This window comes from Octopus bimaculoides, chromosome 21 (genome assembly GCF_046866305.1).
Source record: "Octopus bimaculoides isolate indiv1 chromosome 21, ASM4686630v1, whole genome shotgun sequence".
Lineage (NCBI taxonomy): Eukaryota > Metazoa > Mollusca > Cephalopoda > Octopoda > Octopodidae > Octopus > Octopus bimaculoides.
The window spans coordinates 36,268,168-36,286,731 of NC_142948.1; the positions used below are offsets into that span (position 1 = coordinate 36,268,168).

General features: G+C 35.9%; 1 protein-coding gene across 8 annotated transcripts in view; it reads left to right on the forward strand.

Annotated features, from left to right (window-relative positions):
- LOC106874408 (large proline-rich protein BAG6) overlaps window positions 1-18,564 on the forward strand; it is a 32,240-nt gene that overhangs the window by 10,465 nt on the left and 3,211 nt on the right. For 2 of the 8 annotated variants that reach the window (XM_052975563.2, XM_014922172.3), the window contains exons 2-21: window positions 346-445; window positions 676-717; window positions 1,843-1,918; window positions 2,353-2,543; window positions 3,555-3,626; window positions 3,820-3,954; window positions 4,484-4,629; window positions 6,097-6,223; window positions 7,047-7,250; window positions 8,286-8,564; window positions 9,607-9,787; window positions 10,661-11,157; window positions 11,510-11,612; window positions 11,868-12,109; window positions 12,540-12,888; window positions 13,983-14,206; window positions 15,181-15,283; window positions 15,782-15,909; window positions 16,407-16,673; window positions 18,248-18,454. In XM_052975563.2, the coding sequence (XP_052831523.1) occupies window positions 383-445; window positions 676-717; window positions 1,843-1,918; window positions 2,353-2,543; window positions 3,555-3,626; window positions 3,820-3,954; window positions 4,484-4,629; window positions 6,097-6,223; window positions 7,047-7,250; window positions 8,286-8,564; window positions 9,607-9,787; window positions 10,661-11,157; window positions 11,510-11,612; window positions 11,868-12,109; window positions 12,540-12,888; window positions 13,983-14,206; window positions 15,181-15,283; window positions 15,782-15,909; window positions 16,407-16,673; window positions 18,248-18,454 (3,636 nt within the window). In that variant the 5' untranslated portion in view covers window positions 346-382. The remainder of the gene's footprint in view (window positions 1-345; window positions 446-675; window positions 718-1,842; window positions 1,919-2,352; window positions 2,544-3,554; window positions 3,627-3,819; window positions 3,955-4,483; window positions 4,630-6,096; window positions 6,224-7,046; window positions 7,251-8,285; window positions 8,565-9,606; window positions 9,788-10,660; window positions 11,158-11,509; window positions 11,613-11,867; window positions 12,110-12,539; window positions 12,889-13,982; window positions 14,207-15,180; window positions 15,284-15,781; window positions 15,910-16,406; window positions 16,674-18,247; window positions 18,455-18,564) is intronic. The other 6 variants (XM_089339123.1, XM_014922236.3, XM_052975564.2 and 3 more) reach the window with 3 other exon arrangements.

Below are 18,564 nucleotides of genomic sequence, written 5' to 3' on the forward strand. Positions count from 1 at the left end.
ATGCTTATGAGTCTGCCAGCTCATCACCTTAGTAATACTAATAATAATAATAATAATAACAATAACAATAACAGTTTGTACTTTGTAACTGATGTACAAAACTTTTCAATCATAAAATTGTTTACATTTGATGGAATTGCAGGTCAGTTAATAGATTTTTTTTCTTTCAGATTTTTAGTTAGAAAACATTTGTATTATAAAGGTCCCCACCCCTGACCAATATCCAAGATTTGACAAGTCAGAGTCTTATTTCATTGTCATAATTATTATCACATGTCTATATTTTTAAATAAAAGTTATTTTAAGATATGTTTGTATGTTAAATTGCTGTATATTTCTTTGTAGATAATTGGATAGCCTACAACAGATATCACCATCCAAGATGATTGATGTTTCTGTAAAGACCCTTGATGGTCAAACTAAGAGCCATAGTGTTGCAGATGATGTGAGTTACTTTTCTTCTACAATAATTTATGATGCATATCAAAGTAGATTTATTAAAAAAAGGTGTATATATATATATGTAATTATGATGCTAGAGTAATATTAATTGCCTTTGTTTGGCCTATTTTGTATAGATTCTATTCAGTTTTTGTTTTATTTACTGCCATGATGCACAATTATTAAGAAACGAGCTCTTTCCCCTCTTAATCATGTCTTTTCTGCTTTTTACAGACCACTGTTCGACAATTTAAGGAAACAATAGCCAGTAGTATAGTAAGTTTCTTTTTAAATGCTATTCTAAGTTAAAATATATGAATGAAAAGAAGCCATTTATTGTAATCCAAAGAGTTAATCTCTGAACTTTTTTTCTTTAGCTCTGTTTTATTTTGTGTTCTTGCTGCATTGATGAAATAATATTGCTTCAACTGGTGTTATGTGTCAGGCTACCATTAATACAGTCTTGGACCTATTATTGGAGTTAGGATTTTGGTATACCGATGATGATGATGATTGTAGTAGTGGTAGTAGTAGTAGTAATTTTCTTTTATAGGCACAAGGTTAGCAGTTTTGAGGAGCGAGGGCTAGTCAATTATGTTGACCCCAATACTTTTAGTGCTTTATTATACTGATCCCCCCAAAAAATAATAAAGTTGATCTGGCCAGGATTTGAACTTGAAAACGTAAAGAGCTATAACTAAATGTCAGGCAAAAAATAATTCAAGTGACAGAAGTTGTATTAATACCAAAAGGTAATGTCCCCACTTAAAAAAATGAATGTTGTGTTAGAATACAAAATTCTGTGATAGTTACCATGAGGGAATCTCCTAGTTTTGGAGATATCACCACCATTGCTGCTTCTAGGACTACCAGATTGTGATTTTGGCCTTCCTTTACTTTGTCAATGGTCGATGCCTGGCTGCTGGAAATAGCAGCAACCACTGTGCTAGTGATATACATAGAATCACAATGCCTAATCAGGAACTGGTGTCACCAACAGCCACTGGGCTTATTAAAAAATCAAAAGAGATGGAAGCAGTATTAATACTATGAATATTAGGCATTTTGTCTGAATCTCTAATGATTCTACTAATCCACTATCCTATTATTAGTAGTCATAGTTTCTAATTTAGGCACAAAGCCATCAACCCCAGTGTTCTTTTCTTTATGGCACTTAATTTTATTGGCCCTTTAAAGATGAAAGGTAAAGTTGACTTCAGTTGGATTTGAACTCTGGGTATAAAGAGCTGAAACTGAATACCACAAGACATTTTATCTGATGCTGTAACAATTCTAGGCTAATCCAACCCAGTAATAATGTGCAGACTTATGCAAAGTTTCTGTCTTTATTGAAAATGTTACTATAAACTGTTGATAAAATATTTGTTTTTCTCTTTTTAGTCAATTCCCGCAGACACACAGAGGCTGATTTTCCAAGGCAGAGTGCTTCAAGATGAAAAACTTTTAAAAGACTTTAGTAAGTTGTTGGAAAGTTTTTTCCTCTTCAAATAGCAATAATAATAATAATAATAAAAATTCTGAATTTTGGCTCAAGGCCTGCAATGTTAGGGGAGGTAGTAAGTCAATTACATTGACCCACTCCCCAATATTCAGCTGGTACTTATTTTATCAACTCCAAAAAGATGAATGGCAAAGTTGATCATGGTGGTATTCTGAGTTCAAATATTGCTGAGATCAACTTTCATCCTTTTGGGGTTCATAAAATAAAGTACAGTCACGTACTGGGTCGATATATTCGACTTGCGTACCAACCCCTCAAAATTGCTACCCCTGTCCTGAAATTAGAATAATTATATGATAATGATAATTATATGATACTGATATTTATGATGATAATGTCTTGTTAATATAAAACGTTTTTTTTTTTTTTTCACTTTATGTAATTTTTAGATGTTCATGGCAAAGTGATACATGTTGTGCAAAGACCCCCACCACGTCCTAACAGTACCAGCCCTATAGATAATGGTGGTGTCAACTCAACCACCGCTTCAGCGCCACCTCCTCCTCCGAGAGATGTCAACAGTTTTGTTGTCAGTTCTTTTACTTTACCATCAGACATTCTGGATCCGAATCAGGTTCAGGTAAGACTTTTTACCTGTCTCCAACCAGTTTCCTATAGTTTAAACTCATTAGCATTCAAATTACTCTATCAGGTGTAATGCTTATTTAGCATTCAAACCGGCCATATGAAGCCCTAATATTCTACATGTTCTATGTTCAATCTAACTAGATCAGGTCTCTCACACCTACCCTTCAATGTCTTTCTAAAAGTAAGCGACCCCATCATCGAAATCTCAAAGCTATAAGATAATCTACAATTAATTCAAAACAATGTGAATGAACAACCGTATTTAACAGGATAATCTGAGGGTTAAAGTAATCATGCATTGTCTCAGTGTCAAGGTTTTATTTTTAGAATGACAGTGTAGGGTAGGTGTAAGAGGCTGGATGTGGCTGGTTTGAACAAAGAAACAAGTAGAATATGGGCTGGATATGGCAGGTTTAAATGCTAAAGAAACAATAGATTCTGTCTGTGTTTAAAATGATTTCACAGTTTTTAAGTTTTATATTTTCATCCAGAAGATCTTTGTTCAGCTAGAATTTGATATTCATTGAGTCATAATCTCTAGCTTTGCTCCAACTTCAGTGTGTTAAATCTCTTTGTGTGAAGACTCTATCTGAAATATTTTCACCCTAAGAATTGCACAATTGCTTCGTGTGTGTGTAGGTACTAGGACTGATTGACAATATTAGATGTTTAAAACTTCAATTTTCAGTTGAAATTTAGAAATAAAAGTTATGTTGTTTAATAAAGTTGAACATGTTAAAAAAAAAAAAAAGAAATTAATTTTAGATGGTTGGTGGAAATGAGAGACTCAGATGACCATTGAAAAAACCAATGAATTAAGGGATTTAAAGGATATTTTTGATATTTTCCATTCTTTTTATTAAATGTACATTATCGATATGTCTCTGAATCAGTTAATAAAACTTAATTAAAATAGATTTTCCATTAGCCATTGTTTTTGCTATGAAATATATTATATTTGAAGAAAGTAATCCTGTCTTTTTTTCTATTTTATCCCTCCCAGAATATTGTTCAACAAGCTGTTCACAATATAGGCGAGCTCGGAAGGAATGCCAGAGTCTCTACGAGGGCATCGGTAAATTACTTTACAGATTTCTGCTTAATGCTCCCAGAGTTACAATTTTAAAATTTGATTTTGTCTATATTTATATATATATATATATATATATTCTTTTTCTACATAAAAAGTTAGAATTGCTAAATTTAGGGGTTTGCTCATTCATTGCCTTGTTTTTCTAACGTTGCTTCTCCATCTGTGTCTTTTTCAGGCTGATGGTTCGGCTGTTGATGTTCATATCAATTTGGGGCAGATTCCCGTCCAGCAGATGAATGAATCTCAACAAAGAATAAACCACATCAGAAAGTTATTGCACTTGGTTAACATGGCTTTATCTCGTCTTGAGGTATGTCGAACCGTCACTTTTATATCTGCATGCTTGCATAGGTAAGTCGAGTGTATCGGCATAGCAACAGCTAACCATTTCCTTAGTGAGGCCCAGTGTTTACAACTATATCAAGGAAAGCAGACACACACACAATATACAAGTGATAGTCTTTTAGTGTCTGTCTCCCAAATCCATTCATAAGGCTTTGGTTGTCCTAAGGCTATTGCAAAAGACACTTGTTGAAGGTACCCCCATGGTCTATTGCAAATGTTCAAGTTTGCAACAGATTGTATTGAAGGTTAGCTTAGTTCGGTATCTTGATGTAGTGCTTCCTATTGTATCAAGCAGTACCCTGCTGAATCATACCCTCTGCTCTCTCTCTCTCTCTCTCTCTCTCTCTCCAGTCTCCAAGGCCCTGCATGAATGATCAGTTTTTATTGTTTTATGAAATTCATCCTCATTTACTCTTCAATGTTATTTCTAAACAGATAAAATTCTATTTTGACAATTTGATCAGTGTTAGATGTATTGGCTTCTTTTGTTGTAGAATCCGTCGGCCAACAGTAACCAACAAAGCACCAATAATCAAAGAAATAGCAATGAACCAGTTCCAGGAGCTCCTAGCCAAAGTGGTACTGCTCAGCCATCTAGTGATGATCAACCCAGTACTGCAAGCAATTCTCAGGGACCAAGGTTTGAATTGATCTCTTTTTTTGTTTTTCTTTCTAGTTCACTTTGAGTTGATATAAAAATCATGACAAACTTGTATGACTATTGAATAATTTATCTAGGACTTTGTTAATCCAGTATCTTTACATTCTAGAAAATTCTCTTATTAAATTCATTTTTGATATTTTTTTCTTAGTGATATATTGCAAGCCGTTTCAACTACTTCGCAATCTATCTTGAACTGTCTGTCTTTCATTTGACAGCTGTAAATATTCAACTATTGTGGAAGCAAGACCATTAGCATAAATCAATAGACTGAAATCTGCATTTCAAAATGGTATAAAAACATAGTTGAGCTGAAGTTTATTCTAAAAATATGCATCATCTTTCAAAATAACTATAATCAATAACTGCAGTTATTTTTGCACCAACCTATTATAACAATAATACAAATGAATTCTGTGAAAGGCAGTCAAGGAGCTGTTGGTGGTGTGACAGGGTTACACAGTTAAATGATAAATATGATGCATAGAAGTGGATAAAAGTAACACATCAGTTTATAGTTCATAGAATTTTAGAATTCCGTCTGACCCATGCAAGCATTGAAGAGTGAGCGTTAAAAGGATGATGATAGTGTTGTAATTTGTTTAATTACAATCCTTTATTGATGCATCTATCATAATATGCCATGCTGACTGACACAAGCTCCATACAAATGGTGAAGCTTTACTTAAGTCATCATTTTATGTCCATTTTTTCTGAGCTTGAATGGATTGGAGAAGTAAGTTGAAAATTAAGAACTCTTGTTACGTTTAACATATTTGAGGTTCTTCTTCCATACTGAATACTCGAAATGTATTTGTAAAGACATCTGACACTTTGGACAATGAAAATTCAGAAGAGCAAAGAAGTGTTAAACGTGATTGTTTAAGTTATTTTTTAGTTGAGAGAATACTTCAGTTGTAGAAGAACTACAGGCTGAACATGAGTTTGTTTGTTAAATGAGCTGAGATTAAAGCTGAAATACATATGACAGGAGTCTGTCGAAGGAACTGATTAGTATCTTAGTACGAAACCTGGCTGAAGAAACACTGTATTTAACAATTATATCAAAACTACAATATTTAATTGAATTAAAACAGCAATGTTTTAAAGCTACAATATTCAACAGTTATATCAAGACTTCAAATATTTTGAAAATTATATCAGAACTACGGTATTTTTTTAAGTGGTCATTTGTTTTGCTAGGTTCATTCAGACACTTGTATTTTGTTCAGGAGTAAGAATTTTGTGTTCCAAATAAATTTTATCCCTTTTTTTTTTTTTTTTTTTTTGCTATCATCATTAACGTTACTTTATTTATTTAAATTGATATTTACTTGCTGTCATTGCTTATTGTTTTTTCTGGATTTCATCTGGCAAATCGTATTAGCAGTAAGATTAGTCTTGGTTATCCGCTTCTTCAAATCCCTTCCTCCTCCTCTTCTGTAGCCCACCACCAGTGACAGTTGTTGCTGAACTAATGACAGAACTTCAAGAAGTCCAAAGAAGACTGCAGCCATTCTTAACACAATATACAACATTGGCACAAAATGATGCCTCTTATACAAGTGAACAAGTATGTTTTCCTTCCTGATTTGTTCACTCTTTTATATAAATTCTGCAAGTCTCATTCATGCTAAAGATTAAAAAAAAAATACATGTATTTTTACTTCAATTTATGAGAGAGAAAAAAATTCCATTATGAACAATTTTCACATAGTTGTCTTATACAAGACTGTTGTGTCTTAACTGTTACTTATATCTTTATAAATTTGCATTTGATTGTTCCTTTTACTCTATAAAGATTTATTCAGATATGTCTGAGTATTATAATAATAATAATAATAATATTGATAGAATCTCTCTCCTCTCCTAACTTGTGAGAGGATTTGAGCCAAGTACTGAAAACCCAATAAGACAATGGTCATATTTAGTGTACCTGTTGCTTATAGCATTGAACTGTGCATCCTCATAATGCCTATTTATAACCAAGTGTACAGAAACAGCAATAATTTCCTTTATATAGGACACAAGCACAGACCATTCGGCACATAAACAACTTGGCCAGCTGCAGTAAAATATATCTATCCATTAGTAATATATTGTTTTGCAGTGGGGAGAGGAAGCTTAGATATTTTGTTATGTCTCTCATTCTTTCTTTGTAATTTTCTTTTCTCTCTGTCTTTTTTTTTTCTATTTTTCTTGTTTTCTCTCTTTATTTCTATTTTCTTATATGTTATCTTTCTCTCTCTTTTTTCTTTCCCTCTTCTTGTTATCTCTCTCTCTCTCTCTCTCTTTTTATTATTTTTGTCTTACACGTTTTTCATCTTCCAAATCATTAACTATTTAAATATTCTAATAATAAAACAAGCTGTTTAACGTTTCTCTGTTGCTTTCAGACTGAAGCACGCCAAGAGAGTGAGCGTATATTCAATGGTGTGTCCGAGTGCCTGCATTACATGAGTCACATCTATCACAGTGTCAGTGACCTTACTGTTGACTTTAGTCAGTCTCCACCACGTCATCTCCATGCTCACACAGCCATGCCTGCATTGGCAGGTTTGATCCCTTCAACTCTATCAACAGGATCCATACCAGTGAATGTAAGTCAAACTAACAATGACTAAAACATATTTAAATTGGGACAGTGATTCATTATCATCAATCATCATCATTCACATTTAACATCCACTTTTCTTTGCTTGTATGGGGCAGATTTTTCTTCAGCCAAATGCTTTTCCTGTTTGCCAACTGTCACCTGTTTCCAGGCAAGGTAATATAATATCTTCCATTGACCAGATATGTTGACCTGGAAAATTGGAAATGATTAACATCCTTTATTTGACAGTAATGTGCATTTAGAACCATCACATGATGTCAAGTGCACACGCACCATGCTTCCACAACCACTCACTGCATAATTAATCCTAGTTGCTTTCTAAAGCTCTTCCCCCACTATTATACACATTAACAGTAACTTATTTGCCATGATGAAGCTGAACAACATATTGAAAAGGAATTCCATTAGTTTTCCAACAAGACTCAGAGTGTAGAAGACTCTGGTGACTTTGATCCTTCTGTTTGGGTGCGAGAGCTAGACCCTGACAAACTGACATGGAGCAAAGAATCCAGGCATTTGAGCACAAGTGCTTCAGAAGGCTGTTACAAATCCCATACACAGAGCACAAAATGGTCAGGCAGCAAGTTAACAAATCTACTGGCTGTCAGGAACCAGTGTTTATACAGGTGAAAAGATGAAAGCTTGCCTCGTACAGCCATGTATCCTGGCTCGACTCCTTGCCAAAAACCATTCTTCAGGGCACGGGTGAGGGAGGGCAAAAGAGAGGCAGAGAAAATCCTGGTTTGACAACATCAAGAACTGAACAGTCGCAACACAGCGAACCTGCTATGCATGACAGAACAGAGACAAATGACAATGGTTGACTATGAAAGCATCTAGAGTGGCACCCCAACGGCTGTCAGCATCAGTAAAGGGATCTTGATGAAGATGATTTGTGATATAATACCATGTACTGTTGATGCATTTTACTGACTTTTAAAAAATATTTGTTGTAATTTCTGATTGGAACCATCATCCCTAATGGCATTCTGTTAATGTTATCATTTTCTTTTACCAGGGCCAGTACAGGATTCCGGGAGGAAACATCATACCAAACTTTTCAGCGATCAATCCTGGTCTTCGTTCTGCCTCGGCTGCAAGTGGCACAGCCGGGAGTCACAGTACCAGTGGTGGTAGCCACACTAGTAGTAGTAGCCTCAGCAGTAATGTAACACAATCAACTGCAGTACCAGCTACCTCAACAACATCATCCTCTAGAACTTTCACATCTGCCAGCACTACCCCAGTACCTCTCATCACACTACCATCTACAGTATTTTCTACTAATTCTTCTCAGGTAATTAATTAAGCTCATTAGTTGCTAGGAAAACACTTCTGCTCATCCACCCATCCAGTCATCTTCTCCACACACTATTTCTTGTCTATTGTTGGGGTAGAGTCCTAAGTCATCTCCTTCACTGGGTCCAATCAGAAGCAACCATCATTAAATTTTCTGGCTGGATTCTCAAGTGTAACCGACTAAGACTATGGATATTATCCATCCACCTTGTTCTTGGCCTACTCATGAATTCCATGTTGGTTGGCTTGGTTTGTAGAACCCATCTTGCAGTTCTTTCCCCTGACATTCTAATCCCATGTTCATAGGATCAGAGGCGTGACCTCTCATTGGGGAGAGGTAGCAGCTTGACTTGTGGAGGAGACTCCTTAATATCCAAGCTGTGCAACTTGTCGAGCAACACTACCCCAGATACCCTCTGTGAAGATGTGTGGCCTTGTGGTAAGGATATTCAGCTTATAAGTTTGTGAGTTCAATTTATATAGTCCCTGGTCTACTCAGCTGGGTGCTGGTGCAACCCTCTCTCTCTTTGGCTGTCATATCTTGGATGTTTTGCTGGGTTGAACACACACCCACACAATCACTGGGCTTCTTTCAGTTTCTCTCTGCTAAATCCACTCTCAAAGTTTTGGTTGACTTGGGACTATGGCAGAAGACACTTGCCCATGGTTCCACTGTGGGACTGAATCTAAAACCACATGTTTGTGAAGCAGACATTTTAACCACACAGCTATGCCTGCACCTCACCTGCTTGCTGTGGTACCTGGTTACATCTTTTTACATTCTGAGTTCAAATCCTGCCATGGTCGACTTAACCATTTATCCCAAGGCTGTCAATAAAATACCACTCAAGTACTGGGCTCAGTCAAATCAATTGTAGCCTCTCCACTACCAAGGTTTCTGGCTCTCTCTTAGGAATTCTTTTAGATTTCTCTTATTTTGATTGTTATTTGTAGAATAATAATATTTTGCTTTTTCTGTTTCCCAGAATCTGTTGACTGCTTATTTACTTGTTTTTCTTTTTCTTTTTTTCTACCTGCAGACAACAACTGCCCAAACTAGCAGCACTCCTATTTCTCTTGGACAATCATTTTCTACTTCAAGTTCTAGTCCCTACCTGTTTGTAGAAGTTGGTCCTGATTCGCTGACTGTCAACAGTATATCTGCTCATGTGGTCAGTTCAGATATGACTTCAACATCAACCTCTAACACATCATCAATGCGTAAGGATGAAATTAAAAATTTTTTTATACATTTCACTTGTGTGTGTATTGAACTTGTAAAAGAACAGGAGTGATAGTGACTTCAGTGTTTCAGCCTGCTAGCCTTTATCAGTCTTATAGTTCTTCAGTTTAATGTTATATATATATATATTTATTGCTGTGCACCCATGCCGCTGGCACGTAAAATGCAACATTTGAGCGTGGCTGATGCTAGTGCCGCCTGACTGGCTCCTACCCCAGTGGCACGCAAGTGGTTGGTGTTAGGAAGGGCATCCAGCCATAGAAACCTTGCCAAATTAGATTGGAGCCTGGTGCAGCCTCCCAGCTGACCAGTTCTCAGTCAAACTGTCCAACCTTTGTCAGCATGGAAAGTGGATGTTAAACGATGACAATGATTTTATATATATATATATATATATATTGTGTGCATCTTTGTCTTGACATCATATGAAGTCATGTCAGACCATGGGCAAATATCACTGATGATAGGCATCCTGCTGTAGAAAATCTGCACCAAAAAAAGTACCCTGTACACTCTGTAAAGTGGTTGGCATTAGGAAGGGCATCCAGCTGTAGAGACCATGCCAAAACAGACAATTGGCACCTGGTGCAGCTCTTTGGTTTGCTGAACTCCTGTCAAACTGTCTGGCCCAAACCAGCATGGAAGATGGACGTTAAATGGTGATGATGATCATGGGGATTTACACTCTTTTGTTTATAGCTTTATCTACTTTAGAGTTCTCCTATTAAAAACAAACAATGATGTTTTAAAATTTTTAAAAAGAAATGATTACTTTTTTTACTTGTTTTTAATTCATTTTATTTTTAATTTAATAACACTAATTGTCGGTTTAATTTTTTCGTTTTTTCCAGAGAGAACTTTCCAGGTTAACATTGGACCCAACCTTTCAACATCTACTACAACTACTAGTTCCATGTCTAATAATACTACTACTACTGCTGCCAGCAGTAGTAGTACTAATACCAGCAGTAGCAACTGTCCACCTGGTGGCAGCACTGTTACTAGCAGCATCAATGTTAGTGGAACACCTGGAATAGTTAGCACTGGTGGTACAACATCCACAACCTCCTCCTCTTCTAGTAGTAGTAGCAGCAGCAACAGTAGTAGTAGTAGCAGCAACATTGGTACTGGTGTTGGTCGGCCCACTGTAGTCTTACCTGGAAATGTACCCAACATTCAAGGTCTCCTAGGTGGACAGCATCCTGCCCGTACCATCGATCCGTACCTCCCCTGCGTATCCAGACATTTCCTCTCCTCTCAGGCTCAGAATGATGCAACTACTGCTAACGTTGTCGCTGCAGCTGCAGCAAACGTTGCTGCTGCAGCATCTCAACAGTCATCGAACCAGGTGAGAAACAACACTTTGTCCTTCATCTTTAATCTTTTGTTTCACAGTTTTAGTTATTGATTTTACATCTTATATTCTTCCATCTTTGATCATTCCGTTTTGTGTCCTTCATTCTTTTCTCATTACATCTTGTGTCCTTTGATCATTACATCTTGTATCCTTTCTTCCTCTGATCATTATGTCTTGTATTCTTCCTTTTATGATCTTGATATCTTGTAGTCTTTCTTTCTTTCTTTGATAATTAAATCTTGGATTTTCTTTTTCTTCTACGATCATCATGCCTTGTATTCTTCTTTGGTTCTTCTTCCTGCTTGTCTGACATGTTTACTCATTGATTTATCTCCTCTCCCAGGGAACCGACACAGCTCTTGGTGATGTGGTGGCTGCTGTTATGGCTGGTCTACTTGGAACAAATGATTCTTCAAGTGCTAACAACACTAACACACCAAGTGAGAGTAAGAACTACCTTTATTGCATTGTAATAGTAATAATAATAATAAAGTTTATTTAATCAGCTTTCAGTTTTCTCAAAGAATAATTTGTTTTAATTTTGACATAAACTGTATTTTTATCTTTTTTTTAGAATTTTTAACTGTTTGTCGGGTCACAATTATGAACTGTGTTAGCAAACCTTCCTTGATATTAAACTCTGTATCCTAGAATTGGATTTTAAAATGCATGATGTGCCCTTACTCCCTTCTCTGTTGTAGATACACAAACACAAGGTGGAAATGCTGCTAACCAGCGTCCTGTTGCAACACCAGTATCAATTTCCCAAATCTCCCAGGCCATTGGAGGCATGGCAAGTCCAGTGTTTGCCATGGTCTCTCGTAACCTGGCTCGGTCCCAGCCAACCAGTACCACAACCACTACCACCATCAGTAGCACCGAAGCTCCTTTGGAACCAACAACTTTTGTACAGGCTTTAAGGAACTTCTTTCAAGGATCAGCTGTAAGTTTATTTTCTGGGTATCTCAGAATGTCTTTTGCAAAGTTGCTGTGATGTTAAAATGCTGGATTATTGAATGAACACAAAAAAGTTGTGAGGTAAAATATCATGAAAAAAAATATAAGGCAAAGAATTGGATTTAAGTATAATTAACTTTAAAAACAAACCATATTTTAATTAAGCTTAAATGATAGAGCTCAATGGCAGTTTGTGTGAAGTTTGTGATGAACTACCAGCGGTACACGTGGGCCGTTAGTGTGTTAGAAATATAAACAAGGTTTCAGTTATAAATAACTGCTCAGATGTTTTTTTTTTTAAGTTGGAAATTCATAGAAGGATCTGAAGAAAGCAGAATCTGTGTTGTAACTATTGTTAATTTGTTAAGATTTCTTTTGAAACCATTTATTATTTGTATTTTACGTTTCCCCTGCAGAGAAGTACTGCATCTGGTGGCTTACAGACTACAACAGTAAACAACAGCAGCAATGCTGCCAGTGCAACTAACACTACAACAACCACAAGTACAAGAAGTACTGCAACTGCCAGTACAAGTTCTAATAATGCTGCTACAACCCAGAGCCAGTCCAGTTCAACATCGTCTTCCGGGACGACAAGCCAGACTACAAGTGGCACTCAAGTAATACCAGATGAAGCTATCATTCAGTTAATCCAGGGCATTATCAATAACTTGATGCAAGCTGCAACCGGCCAGCAAAATGTGGGCACAATTTGGGATTTTTTTAGTACCATTGGCGAAGAAATGGATATAGAGCATTTTGAAGGTGAGTCATTTATTTGTATTATATTAAAAAATGGAGTGCAGCCACAGTTTAATTAACTTGAGACTGTAGTGGAAGACACTTGCCCCAAAGTGCTGTGTAGTGGGATCAAACCTGGAATCTTGTCATTTAACCTTAGCTGTGCCCACAGCTTTTCAGTTTCAGAAATTAATGATTTTAATATTAGTTATTTATTTCGATCAATTTAAACAGCCATGTAAAGCTGGTAGGCCATGACAGACTGAAGGTTGTTGTCATCATCATCATTTAACATTCGTTTCCCATGCTGGTAAGGGTTGGACCTTTTGACAGGAGCTGAAAAGCTGCCCAGGCTCCATGTCTGTTTTGGCATGGTTTCTGCGATTGGATGCCCTTCCTAATGCCTACCACTTAAGAATGTACTGGGTGCTGTTACGCAGCACCAGCATGAGTGCGTTTATATGGCACCACCACCCACGACCCCACAGGATTAGAAACACTCCACTGGAGAGGGATGCTGGGGACATGCATGTATACAAGGACAACCTCAATGGTATATCATCATCATCATCAACACTTATAACAAAGAATAAACTGCAACAAAGGCAAAAACTTGGGGAAAATAAAAAAGAATTATGACAGTAAGAAATACAGAAAAAACCCCCCAGTTTAATGTTTCGTTTGTTGAATCTACTTTATGGTCTTTATGAAATGGAATGTCTTTATTGTTGGTGAATTGCTGGAAATATATTACACCCCCAACTTTGGGAGCGTTTAAAGACTATCTTTAAAAATATCCACTCTCTCAGGCTGATAACTTTTCCATTCAAACAACTAATAATGCTATAAAGCTTTCTGAACAGTCTCCTCCAGAAGAACATAATGGTGATTCCATTTCACATACAAATTTTGTAAGTTGTATACATAATTAAATTTTAATTACGGACACAGCTAATAAGATTTAGTTGTTTTATGTCAAAACATTCCAAAAGTGAACTTTAAAAATTGTTTTTGTTTGAAATTGCCAACTTCTTTCAAAACATATACATCTATGTGCATGTGTGTGTGTGTGCATACTCATACGCACATAAAATCTCACCTCTGTTTTTTTTTGCTAGGACTCACCAACGACATCTTTCAATGTATATCACGTCACTTGACTATTTCTGATCTTATGACCGTTTTGCTGGGTAACTCTGAGCCTCTCAATAGATTGCGAACACCTCTTAAAGAACTCTTTCTTCATCAAATTCTTAATGATGCTGAACCTACAGAAGCCAATATTCAGAATGCTGTATTACAATTATTAACTGAAATGAGAGCTGAAATTAAAGCTATAGTTGTAAGTTGTTTTTGTACATCTTCTATTTTCTTTCATTATTGCTTACTAACTGTTTTTATCCCAAAATTCAAGATTTTATTAAAAAACCCAAAAGGTATATACTTAATGAAAAAGAGAAAGAATTCAATTTAGCTAATCTTTCTAAGACTGCCTTTATTTTAATTGAATTTTATAACTGCAATTTCTTGAATTCAATGTAAGTAAAAAATGTTGTATTTATAATGGGATTAACCTTTTAGTATTAAAACTGGCCATATCCAGCCCAAATATTCTACCTATTCTATGTTCAAACTGACCAAATCAGGCCTCTTACACCTACCCTACAATGTCATTCTAAAAGTAAACAATCACATCATTGGAATATCAAAGATGCAACTTAGTTTATTATAAATTCAAAATGGTCTGAATAAATAAGCCTTCCATTTGACAGCAGAATCTGAATGCTGAAAGGTTAATGTTCCTGCTCCTTGAATTTGCCTTAAAATTTGTAATTTCATCTTTTCCCAGTAAATATATTTCTTAATGATACTTAAGAAACACTTTCGATTTTGTTTTATCCTTGTATGTTTTGCATAAATTAAGTTTATTAAGAGCAGCTTCATTAAATGATAGGTTATTGAAATTGTAAGAATTTAGTTGAATTTTTGGGAATATATTCTCTGTGTGTCCCTCAGAGCTTTTTGAAATTTGCTACTTGAATTCAAGGTCAGAGATAGATTTTAAATATTTGAAGCTATAAAAGACACTTGAGCATATTTAATGCACCCCAACTTGGTTAGTGTTTAGTCGTGGGGAAAACAACATTAAGGCATGTAGTTAAGGCCCACCTCTGCATATAGCTCCTGAGACATTTTGAAAAAGAAAAAAATGTCTTGTATCACATCAATAACAGTTGTTTAATTAAGTACTGTTATTTATGTTTAATATTGTGATATTGTTAGCTTTAATATCATCCAATTTGCTGTGTATCCCAGAGTATATCTGAAGTTCAACCTAACATTGATGCTGAGGCTACACTGGACAACTTCCTCAAACACCAATATACTAAAATAATAAAACTGACTATAGAATCTGAAGGTGAGTGCCTATTTTTATAAAAAAAAATTTTTTCTGATCTTATGAAACTGTGACTAGAATGAATAGATGGTTTATTTTGTATGATAATCATGAATATGAGACACTTTGGCATCACCAATTCAATGCTGATATATTAGACATTTTATGGTTTGTCTCATTCTCTCTCTCTACATGTGAGCATCTAACTATGTTTGTATATCTATCAGCACATGTATATTTCTGTATGCACGTGTGTATTTGTGCATGTTTGTCTCCAGTGCCAAGAACTCTCAAATGAGGGAGATGGCTTTATGCCCGATGAGGAAAGGTTTAAATATGACAGACAGGAACAGTTGTTTCACTGTTAGGGAAATACATGGTTACTCCAATTGGAAGAGAGAGAGATAGAGATATGATGATGAGGTTGTGTCAGGGCTGCACTCAAGTTAATGTCTTACTTCTACCTGTATTCTCTGCGTACATAACACCAACTAATGTTTATTTTTGTCTCTTTTTCAGATAACAATGAGTTTGGTCAAAGTTTATACAACTGGTTCAAAACTTTCCTCTCTGAGCTTATTGTTCTTGGTCGCTTCTGTCTTGTCGAAGGTCACCCGGCTTTCCAGCGAGTGGTGCATGATCGATTGGTAAGTTAATATTTTGTCTATTTATTACTCATTTAAATAAATGCATTGTGAAGAAACTGACTTCTTTATACCTTTTGATGCCAACCTACTTAAGACCACCCTTGGTTGTAGGTTTTTAAAGTATTTTGAATTAAAATCTTCCATCATATTTTTCAATGTTTTAACATCCATTTTTCTATGGCTGGATGCCCTTCCTGTCACCAACTCCCACCTGTTTAGAAGGAAGGTGAAAAACATTCCTACCTTCAAAGTTTAATGACCAATTCACCAATTTGGCACTTAAGATTTAACGAGATCAAATTATAATTTTTTTATGTCTTTTCGGCATCTTGTTCATTTGGTTAATCCTTTGGCAAAACTGCACTTGGCATCCCATCCGCATACCGTTATTTCAACAGAAATATGGTAAGAAAAGTGTAAGATATTGTTTGATGTGTGATGTTGACCACTCGACCAGGTTGCAGTTAATTCATCCTGTGGTCATTCTCTTTTTCCAGCAACATTTGACCAATGGTATCAATGTAATGATGCAGCAGTCCCTAATCACCATGGCAACACTACAGCTGAACGGTTTCCACCCTCAGCAGACTGAGAGCGACATTCAACACTACATTGCTTGGAAAGATTCTGCTTCTGCAGCGAATAAGGAATCTGCGAAACCAAATCCACCAGAAGTGACGGCAGCGGCGGCTGTTCCTGAGGTTGCTGAAAGCGAAGCAGCATCCCCTATGGAAGTAGATTCAGAAACTTCAGCAACATCTCAAGTAAGAGTTCGTTTTTATTTTTAGTATCAGACTTTCAATGTAAGTAGAGTGGCTCAGGTGTTAGGGGGTGTTCGACTCATGATCATAGTTTCAATTCCTGGACCGGGCAAATGCATTGTGTTCTTGGGCAAAATACTTCATTTCATTGTTGTTCCAGTCCACTCAGCCGGTAAAAATGAATAATCCTGCGACAGACTGGCATCCTCTCCAGACAGGAATATATATATATATATATATATATATACGCTAGAGAAACTGACCCTGTGCTCTTTATGGAATAATGTGGACTGACCTACCTTCATCGTAAGCTACTCAATAATTAAAGGTGTACCTGCTGTGACCGTCATGTCTTGGTAGCCAGGATTTACAGGGCTTAGATCAACTAAGTATATGGTAAATGCACTTGACTGAGATGCTTCATTTGGTACCTCATGGTTATGATTAAAGGTGTTGCACGGTTATGATTAAAGGTGTAAAATCCTTCCATGTTGGAATTACTATTTACTTGAAACTATATCAGCAATTACAAAAAAAAAAAAAAGGAATAAATAAAATCAATTTATTTTAAAGAAAACAAAACCAAATGTTGAAATTTTCACAGAACTTACAAATCCTAATTTGGTGAGAATGGCTTTCTCTCGCATTATCTGAAAGCTACAAGATTCTTATATTTTGGTGAGAGGCTGGATGTGGACAGGTAGAATATTTGGGCTGGGTTACTGCCAGTTTAAATACTTAAGGATTAACCCGTTAACCTTCAAATTGCTTATTTATTCACATTTTTTAAAATTAATCATGCATTATCTTGCAGCTTTAAGATTTCAATGGTATCTTTATAAAGTTTTAGAATGACATTGCCAGATAGGTGTGGTAGGGTGGATCTGGTCAGTTCGAATATAAAACAAGTGGAATATTTGGGCTGGATTAAATGTTTTAGAGTTAAACTATGATGATGACCTTAACGGTAAACTGCATTAGTTTTATCTTGTCATCTCTTTATTAATATATTATTTTGTTTTCTGTTACAGAAACCTAAAAATGTTCAATACATCCTTATGTTAGAAATGTTTAGTCTAATGTGTGTACATGTGGTATAGTTAGCTATTCAAGACTGGCTGACTGAAACCTTCAGATGCAATCCTGGTTAGAGGGTATAGATGACCATTATACATTCTATCCTACCTGTCTATAACAACTGACTTGGATCATGATGCATATATCATCATCATTAGCATCATGATGAATAAATGTGTATATATTACTAATTTGAATCATTGAACTGTGGCCATGCTAGAACTGCCTCCAAGCGTTTCTGTTTATCGTATTTCCCACATTTCTTATTTTATTGAACTAAATTGCAAGACTTAAATGAATGCAATACATGTGCAATCTTCCACACAGTTTCTATCTGCCAAATTCCACTCCCTAAGCATTAGTCAACTCATACTTACAGTAGCCTGCATATATATATTTAGCACTTTGTTCAGTCTTGCTGTCAAGAATTGGTGCATTTTTGTCAATATTTTAATGATGCCGACCTGAGAGGATTCTGTCAATTGCTTTGTTCTTTGCAGGTGACTAATAATAATAGTAAACCTGACACTACTACTAAAAATAAAGAAAGCAAACCTAAGTTGGTTAATGGTGTGAACAGTGAGGAGACATCTGCTACTACTACTACAGCTGCAACTGTGCCCCTTACTCTTGCTGTGGAACAGACTAATGCTGCTGCTCCTACCACTACAAGTAATGGAGACGACTGGTGCAGTGTGGTTCCAGCTGTAAGTGCTATTTTTTCTCCCCCTTCTAAATTTTCAACGTTTTGTCTCCAATCCTCAATTATTGCAATTTCATAATCTGTTCACATGTATTCTGTAGGAACATTCACAGT